At 34.3% G+C, this 10,300-nt stretch overlaps 1 protein-coding gene across 1 annotated transcript; it reads left to right on the forward strand.

The window, feature by feature from the left end:
• The first annotated feature begins 7,029 nt into the window (after positions 1-7,029).
• On the forward strand, positions 7,030-9,871 carry LOC101493804 (THO complex subunit 4B-like). The gene is made up of 4 exons (XM_004492054.4): positions 7,030-7,294; positions 7,428-7,571; positions 8,838-9,094; positions 9,465-9,871. Exons 1-4 carry the CDS (start codon positions 7,148-7,150, stop codon positions 9,727-9,729), a joined length of 813 nt encoding a protein of 270 aa, XP_004492111.1. The 5' UTR covers positions 7,030-7,147; the 3' UTR covers positions 9,730-9,871.
• The last annotated feature ends 429 nt before the right edge of the window (positions 9,872-10,300 follow it).

Below are 10,300 nucleotides of genomic sequence, written 5' to 3' on the forward strand. Positions count from 1 at the left end.
TGTTGGAGAGACTTTGCTTTTTTGACTGAAACATTATTTCAGAATAAAAATAATCATTCTTTGAAATAGCTTTTTGACTTTTAATGGTTTAGCATTTAAAGCATTTATGTCCTTTCTTAGAAAGTGCTCTTGACGTTTCTTCATTGATCTTGGATGGTACATTATCTGTCTTGAGTCTTGAGTGTAGCTAGAGAAGGTTGGAGATGAATTGCAGATCACAACAGAGAGAAACAGAGCTGTTGTCTCTGTGCAAAAACGGAGAATGATTAACGTTCTTGGTTTGTCAGTTTGAACTTTCTTGAGCTTAAATAATCATTCTGGAGTTCCCGTTTTAAACGTTCTGGATTTCCATTGTTATTGTCTTGTCATATGCCCAGATTGATCGAACTTTCTTGACATTTGATTTTTGGAGTTTGTAGACTGTCATGATTTTTGTTTGCCTTTGAGTCCTTTGATCTTTGAGATCAAATAACCTTTTTGAGTCTGGATGATTCCTACTTGTTCCTTGCCATGTACTGATTAGTTATGAATAATTTCCAAGGCAGACTCTTTGTTAAAGAGATAGAAAAGGTTTGTCCAATATGTTGTGATGGACAGTTGTTGAAGCTGAAGATCATTCTCTGTTATGATGCAGAATGATCTTGTTGCTGCTTTTCTTGATTTGCTTGATTCTGTTCTTAATTAAATCCACTCAAAAACACATGTTAAATTAACATAACATTTTAGAATCAAAATTAACTTTTGTTTATTTTCATCAAAACTTTAAATATAAAGTTTGTCTCAACAAGAAGCTATGTGTATACTTCTTGCATATGCATCCCATAAGCTTATTAAATTGTTTCAAATGGATGTTAAAAGTGCATTTTTAAATTATTTTTTAAATGAACAAGTTTATGTAAAACAACATCTGGGATTTGAGGATCAATCAAAATCAAATCACGATTTCAAACTTACAAAAGTTCTATATGGATTGAAACAAGCACCAAGAGCTTGGTATGAAAGATTAAGTTCATGTCTAATTAAAAATGGATTTTTAAGAGGAAAAATTGACACCGCATTATTTAAGAAAGCTGAGAAAAATGATTTTCTTATTGTTCAAGTATATGTTGATAATATCATCTTTGGATTCACAAATGAAAAAATGTGTGAAGGATTTTCAAAACTCATGCAAAGTGAATCTGAAATGAGCATAATGGGAGAATTAAGGTATTTTCTTGGACTGCAAATTAAACAATATGAAAATGGTATTTTTATTTGTCAAGAAAAATACATTAAAAATGTGTTGATTAAATACAAAATGAGTGAATCAAAAATTATGTCTACTCTCATGCATCCATCTTCTTCATTAGAAAAAGACGACAATGAAAAATCTGTTTCTGAAAAGGAATATAGAGGAATGATTGGATCTTTGCTTTTCTTAACTGCCAGTAGGCCTGATATAGTATTCGCAGTAGGATTATGTGCTAGATTTCAATCAGCACCAAAGGAAACTCATTTAACAGCAGTAAAACGAATTTTTAGATATCTTGTTGGAACCACTAATCTTGGCATTTGGTATAGAAAAGTTCTCATTTTGATCTTATAGCTTATTGTGACGTTGATTACATTGGAGATAAAATTGAAAGAAAAAGCACTAGCGAAGCATGTCAGTTATTAGGTGAATCATTGGTAAGCTGGTCTTGTAGAAAACAATACACTATAGCCTTCTCAACCACTGAAGTTGAATATGTCTCAGCAGCAAATTGTTGCTCACAAGTTCTTTGGATCCTAAATCAACTTGAAGACTTCTCTGTAAGTTACTCAAGCATTCCAATTTACTGTGATAATACTAGTGCAATCAATTTATCTAAAAATCCAATACAACACTCTAGATCAAAATATATTGAAATAAAACATCATTTTATTCGTGATCATGTCAACAATAAAGATATTGAATTAATCTTTGTTGATACACAAAATCAACTTGCTGGCATTTTTACAAAGCCTCTAGTTGAGGATAGTTTCAATTTGATCAATGAAAAACTGAAAATTGTGAAAAACCCAGAGAATTCTAGTTAAATTCTGCTTCTACAGAAAACAGAGAATGATAATCAATCTCTGTTTTTCAACCAACATTCTCCCCTGCGTCATCACTTTCTCTCTTACACAGAAAAGGCAAAAGAGCATTGACACACTGTCTAAGGCATTCCGGTCCCCAAATTTTCTTCTCCTTTCCAAGGTTCAAATAATCATTGTTTTTTCTCTTCAAAATCAAAATTTTGATTGACAACTGAACCACTTCACATTCTTCATCATCTGAAAAAACAGCAACTGAGACAAAACCTTTCATCTTTCTCCTCAACTCTTCTCTCTCAAAAATCTTTCTCAGAACACAACAATGGTACACACTAAAACATCAGCACACAAAAATGCATATCCCTACTCACCATCATCATCTTCACCATTTTCAAACTCCATCAGTCGTTCACCCTCTCCACCACTAAGACTAACTCCACCACCAACTTCCTCTGATACAACATTTTCAGATTATCTGTCATCATCCCCCGAAACAAACCCTAATCCCATCAACCCAAATCATGTGTCCACTGTCCTTCCACCTCTCTATACATGCCCTCCTCCAAATCTCGCTCAAGTTCCTCCTCACTTACGAAATCCCACAACAGCAAAAAGACACTATATGCGTATTCAAGCAAGCATTGGAACTTCAACAGCTTCAAACATCAAACCATCGTTCTTCATCATCTTTGATTCTGAGACTGATGAATCATCTGACACACCTCCTTACACAACTCCAAAAGATAAGAAAATCACCCCCAACAAATCCCATCACCCCGTCCAAATCTTCATTTTCTTTTGAGCCCTCTCAATCAACTCTTCCAAACCAAAAACGGAGATTGATAAATAAATTTTTTTCCTCTTTCAAAAAACCATCTCAACTCTCTTCTCAATCCACCAAACCAGCACCATGTTCCATGAAAATCAAAGCTACCATCACCATTGCTCAATTCCTAGCCAAGAATAATCTCAAAAACCCACAGAGAAAGAAATCACATGCCCCTAAACATAACCTAAGAAATGATGAACACCCTTCTTCAAAATGTTCTCATGTTCCAGAACGTTCCCCAACCCATGAACCCCCAACATCACCAAATCCAGAATGTTCTCCAGTCCAAGAACGTTCTCGAGTTCGTCAACCCTCCCCTTCTTCAGTTCAAGAACGTTCTCCAGTTCATGAACCCTTTCCCTCACCAAAAACCAAACATTCTCTCACTTTAGAACGTTCTTCGTCCCCATCCTCAGAAAATCTTCTCCGCAACCATATCCTCCATCCAAAAAATCCAAACTTCACAACACTCCCCTCATTCCTTCCAAAATCTCCAAACATTTCAAAAAAAAAAGGGCTCAACACCCTGTTGGAGTTGGAAGAGTCTTTGTGCTGGAAAATCTAGTTGTGGATGGAAATGCAGTCAAACATCACACTGATGCTTTAGGTTGGACTTCATTTCTGCAAACATCTGAATGTTATTATCCAGATATGATCAGGGCCTTTTACTGTCAAGCCAAAACATTTCCTGATAAATCCCTCATAGTCTCCACTATCAAAGGGATTGAAATCAGGTTGACACCTGATATTTTGGCTACCATTCTTGACTTCCCAATAGAAGGTCCTACTATTTTTGGAAGCCAATGGTATGTTGCCCTGAACCTAAAACAAACAGAAGTGCTCTCTGATTTGTTCCAAGAAGGGTTAACTCGCCACCTCTCCACTTATCTTAAACCCTTTCCAAAGGTTTTCAACAACGTCAGCCAACATGCCATACTTCCCCAATGTGGAAGTCATGAGTATGTATCTGACAACGATGCTTTGGTCATCTATCACCTTCAAAATTGCAAACGCCTCAACCTACCCCATATTTTCATCCACCATATGATCACTATTGCAACCAAAGATTACAAGAAGAATACAGTCCCTCATGGGATGATTCTCACCAAAATCTTTAGGTATTTTCAAATCCCTCTCACAAATGAAAAGAGTCTCATTAAAATTTCCAAGTTTTCCTCAAAAAACATAGCTCATATAAGGAAAACCACATCAGAAACACCTACTTCAGCATCGTATTTCCCACCAAAATCACTCAAGAGGAAACGCTCGGCAAGACGAAGAGCTGCTCCTACACCAGCCCTAGCTTCACCACAACAATCACTTGAACAAACCACATAAACAGTGGTTGAACATGCTCAAGAGCGTTCTTTGGAAGAGCTTCCCAATCCTCCAACTTTCTCTGTTTTTCCTCAACCATCAACCCTATCCTCCACAGACTTCCTCTCCTACTCCCAAATATTACACTCTCTACCACATGAATTTGGTACATTATTGCCCAACCATCATATCAACACCATGCCTCCTCTTTTTCTTTCCCCACAAAAAACCAACTCTTCCATATTTGTAAATAAGTCAGTTTTTAATCTTTCCAGACACTCCTGGCCCATCCATACGACAACCAACATCATTTGATCCATTACCTCAAGTAGCAACCTCTTTTGCCACTCTTCCATCAATCTCCATTTCCCCCATTCCCTCGACCACAAATGTTGCTGCCACTTCTCAACCTTCCATTCATCTCCCTACTCCTCCTCGCATGGCTGAACCATCCAATTCTGATATCATGGTTGCACGTTAGACCATTATGGCACGCCAGCTTCAGCAGGATCAGGCGACCACCTTGTTACGAACCTGACTGACATAACCACTGGCTCCCAAATCGGGACTCACTTCTCCCCCATTTCATCCTACTCCCATTCCCCCTCCAGTCCCTAACTCTGCAAAATCCTTCTCTTCTAAAGGATCTTCTCCATCACTTGAAAATTAGAAACTTTTGCTCATTCCTTTTTGTATGAAAAAGGAGAAGAATTAAGTTAGTTTTTATTATGTCTATAGAAATCCTTTTTGTATTTAGGATTCTCTGAATATGCTGCTGCAAACTAATATTTTGTATTTTTCATTAATTAATGAAAAAACAGTTTATGTTGAAATTATATGCATGTTTCAAAATTAAAATTAGAATCAGAATTAAAATCTAAATTAACATGTTTGTCACCATCAAAAGGGGGAGATTGTTAAGACAAACTCTCAAATTAAAGTTTTGATGAAAATAAACAAAGATTAATTAAGAATGTCAATTATGATTCTAAAATATTATGTTAATTTAACTTTTACTTTTAAGTGAATTAATTCAAAGATAGGAAATCAACAAAGCAAAGAAATCAGATAAAAAATGATCAGATAAAGAAATAAGAACATTCTGGACAAAACAAAGAATGTTCTCCAAGATCAAGACTGATCATCACATCCTCAAGATCAATCAATCTCCATTAGTTCAAAGAAGATTATGCCTCTGAATTTCATGCTAATGTTATTAGTACTTGACAAGAATCAAGTAGGATCCATTATAATCAAAGAAGACATTCGAATCACTAAGATAAAAGGTCATAAATCAAGCAAGTTAAAACAATTATGAACCTTCTCCAGCTAAACTGTCAAGAAAGTGAATCAATCTTGATTTGTATAAGACATCTAGATTAATCAAGAAGTCATCCCGAATGATCAAGACTGAACCTCCAAATTGATCATCAATCTCTAGAAAAGTTCAAAAACTAACAGTCCAGATTGATTATCAATCTCCACGATTCTAAAGAAGTTAAGTATCAATCTCCATATTTCTGCAGAAATTCATTATCATTCTCCAAACTATTTTGGACATAATCAAATCTCTAGATCGAAACAAAATCATCAACAAATATATATGAACTATAAAGGATCATTAAACACATGAGAAATATGATCAAGAATTAAGAAAAACTCTCAGTCAAACAGATTTCATAAAGTATTCAAAGGCTGAAACATTTTTATTCATATATATTGGTTTTGGTCAAAACTGACAGAGCACTACCAAAAGATCTTTTGACCATTATTAATTGCTCCAAAACGCCTATAAAAGAAAGGCCAATGCTCAGGGAAATTGCAGAAGTTCAAGCGTTATCAAGTCTCACAATTCATTCACATTCACATACTTGAAATTCTCATTTTGTCAAGAAAGATTCAGTTCTGATTATATAATACTCTGTTATTATTGTACTGAATTCTTTGTAAAGAATCGAATCTCAAACAAGAGTTGAGACATCTCAGATTCTATCAAAAAATCTCATCATTATTGTAAAACTCAAATTATAAGAGTTTAGTATAGTTTGAATAGATTGTGAGAAATCCTATCAAGGTTGATAGGTGACGTGATTAAATCACTTTCTCGGTGGAAAGAAATAGAGTTTGTAACATATCAAGGTTGATCTGAAATAGGTGTCGTAAAACCAAGAAGGTTCTTTGTTTTGAAAACTTAGTGGAAAAACTTACAGTTGTGAGGACTTAACGTAGTCCAAGTTGGGTGAACTATGATACATCTTTGTGTGGTATTCTATCTCTTATCTCCTTATTCATTAAGCCTGATTAATTGCTTGAGTTAAAAGCATAAACTGAATTTATGTTTTTAACCTAATCAAGAACGTTCTTCGTTTTGTGGTAAAAATCAAGAACGTTCTTCGTTTTCTGTTTTCTTAACCAATATCATTCTTGAGGTAAATCCTTAAGTTTTTTTGAAATTTTTAAATAAAAACATTTATAATTCAAATATCCTCTTATAAATCGACATTGCTACTTCACTCCTTCCATAATTAAACCTTTAATTCTCCTATCTCATTTTTTTTTTCTTGATGGATTTGAGCTAAATCAGTGTTTGGTTAACCCTCGGCAGCACGTTGTGGATATTGCAAGAATGTGTATAATTACTAATTTTCGTGCTTTGTTGTTGACTATAAATCTTAATTGGTTGGGGATTTAACGTATCCTTTTATACTTTAAAAAAAAAAAAAACGTTCAACAACTTATTTTATTAAACACTTTAATTAATTTAAGAACTATTATCTACCAACTTATGTTAAATTTTGATTTATTAAATAGGGCGAAAATAGGCTCACTCTACACATACACGCATCAAAATAATAGTGAATCTTCATGCTCCCTGCAAAACCCCTGACACTCACTCTACACTCTTCCAAGTAACAAACCTTACTCTACCTCCCTTTCTCCGGCGAAATGTTCACCGGCATCGACATGTCACTCGACGACATTATCAACAACTCCGCCATTCGCCACGGAAATCACAGCGGTCACGATCCGAACCGCCACTTCGGTTTCCGTTTTCCGGTCAGGAAAACACCGTACTCCATTTCTCAGTCTCAGGTCATTTTGGAATTCATTCATTTTCTTTTGAAAAACAGAAAAATGAAATGAAACAGTTTTGTTTTTTTTTTCTTTTTGCTTTTGATTGTTTGAGACGGAATAAATGAATGAAGTTATAATGATAAGAATGCAGGTTGCGAGAGAAGCGTTGCGAAGAAGTAGCTTCGATGTTCCAGAACTGGTTTTCGATCATTGCGATGTTCAGCCTCAGCTTCAGCCTCTCACCAAACTCTATATTTCTAACTTGGATCGTAGGGTTTCCAACGATGACATTCTGGTATTATCGTTATTATTGTATACTTTAAAAAAAATGTATTATTACTATTATTGTTGTTGTAATATTATTTTTTGTTTTTCTCTTGCTATTGCAATATTATTGTTATTGTCATTGTTGTTGTTGCATTATCATTATAATGTTTTGGTACTGTACATACTACATTGTAATAACTGAATGGTACAAATGGAAAAAAATAATTAAAATTGCATTGAAACAATTTTTTTTGATAAAGTGAGACTCATTTTGAAACAGAGAAAGTACTTTATACTGTTATTATTATGAGTTTAATGGAAGTTTTATGCTGACATCCAATAAAAGCCATCCATTTTTCCATGTCACCAACTAATTTTACAATATTGTTTGTTACACAAGATGAGTGATAGTGGCAGAATACATTATTCTCATTAGATGTCAGTGTAAAACTAAAATATACTTATTAATCCATTTGTTGTATTTCAATTGAGCCTTAGGTTCAGGTTTCTCATATCAAGCTTTGTTTTTATGGTGTTACTGGCTCTGGCTTATACAGGGACGATTCAAATTTGAGAATTAAGTAGTAGTACATCATGGCAGGAATATTTTCTGCGTAAATTTTAACTGTCCATTTCATATGCTACTTGATAATCATCTTTTATTATGATGATGCACATACTCTAGTATAATTTGTGTCAATTTGGATTTTGCATAGCGTGTAGTGTGCGTGTTTGCGTATCATATTTTTCCCTGTTGGTGCAACAATTTGCTTGTGTTACCATGCTTTTGTGGGCACATACTATGTAACACCAACACTTCAGGTTGAAAGGGTGTCCTGGGTCACTGATATATATATATATATATATATATATATATATATTCAATTTTCTCAAATCATTACCATATAGTTTACTTTGGAGTTCTTGGTTCTGAGAATGTTGCTGCTTGCTACTGTTTGCTGTGTATATTCAATTAATTCAGTTAGTAAACATTATTTGTAATGATGGATAACCCGTATCAATCTGGTTTCTGAATCTGAAAGTGTTTTTTCTTTTATGCCCTCTGAGGTAAATCAAAGAGTCATCATTATTGCAATTTGAAGGTATGACATGTACCCAAACACCGGACTCACCCCTGCCACCAATGCTACACCCAAATGATTTTCATCAGATTTTGTTCCCTCACCAGTCACCAGTCACCCCCTTCTTTTTAAAACCTTTTTGTAAAAGAAAAACAGTGTTTTTGTCAGTCAGATAGTATGAAAAATTGAAAACTCTTATCTGCCTTTTACAGCTGTTGTTTTCAGAAGAGGGTGAGTTGGAAAGACATTCCATTCATTATGATCAGTTTGGGAGATCAAAAGGAACAGCAGAGGTTGTTTTTACAAAACAGTCTGATGCTTTAGCAGCTATCAAAAAATACAACAATATGAACCTTGATGGAAAGCCATTGCAAATTGAGCTTGTTGGAACAAGTTTGGTTACTCCTGCTGCTGCTATGCCTCTTGCTCAAAGTAGCTTACTGGGAAGCCCAAATGATTTATTTCTAAGGTGGAGATTCCGATTTCTGGTCTTATGAGCTCTTAGCTCTCTAAGCATGTATCATGTCAGAGTTGTGAATATCTAGTATCTTGTGGAAAATCTATAATAAACTCCAGTTAAATGTTTCACTTGTTCCATGATATCTAAGGTTATGTTCATTGATGTGTAAAATTGAAGAATTTTAAGTTTTTGATTGAGGTTTAGGGTTTAGGGATAAGGTGTTAGATATATGTATATGGGTTGTTGAGACCCTTGCCCTGATCTGCAAACATGATTGTGCCATGGTATTTGTTCGTGTACACATTGTCAGGTTTTCTCCTGCATGCCCCATATATATCTCCTCTCTAATTACTACTAGTTTCATACTGGTTTTTCACAGGGAAGAAAAGCGGTTCGGAGGTAGCACGTACCATAATTACTTTACTCATCTCCATTTTCCAAGGAACGGTCGAGAACAGAAGAATCATATACGAAAGGTATCTTCTAGAGATATTGGCCATGGCTTTGAGAGTTATCACCAATGCCGCCGGGTAGAAGCAAAGTGCCATTTTAAGAAATTGTCTGTGAAAGATCTTGATGAAGACTTGGAGAAGTATCGATCAGAGGCTATGCAGATAAAGAGAAAATGGAAAGAGAAATCATGAATGATAGCTAGAATGATTCCTATTATGAGGTAAATAGGTCAGAAAAACATTGGGTACAGGATAATGGTCATACGTTTGGGATATTTTGATTTTCATGACTCTAATTAGTTTGTCCTTTGTACATGTCAGTTTGAAAATTCAACAGATTTATTTTCCAAATATCTCCCCTGATTATTTTTTGGGTCCAAAAAACCGTTAACTTTTATCATATAAGCATATTATAAATGTGAAATCTGAGCTGAAAAATCGGTTGTACACGATAAACTTAACCGCCAAACTAAGTTTTCTTCATAAATTTTTTATCCAAAAATCATGTTACTAATAATTATATGAAAAGACTAAAAAGATCGACAATGTCCCAATAGATTAGATGAATTAACTTTCTTTCAAGATAAATTTACTTCCTTAAACTCTTATCATTTGAAAACTTAAAAATACTTATTTTGAATTTAAATCTAAAAATTGAAAATTTAAATTTATTTTAAAATTATTGTAAACTATATGATAAATTATTAAAAAAAATCTAGAGAATAATAAGTTTGATAAATATATGATATATGGCACAATATTA

The sequence above is a fragment of the Cicer arietinum genome, chromosome 3 (genome assembly GCF_000331145.2).
Source record: "Cicer arietinum cultivar CDC Frontier isolate Library 1 chromosome 3, Cicar.CDCFrontier_v2.0, whole genome shotgun sequence".
NCBI classification, from domain to species: Eukaryota; Viridiplantae; Streptophyta; class Magnoliopsida; order Fabales; family Fabaceae; genus Cicer; species Cicer arietinum.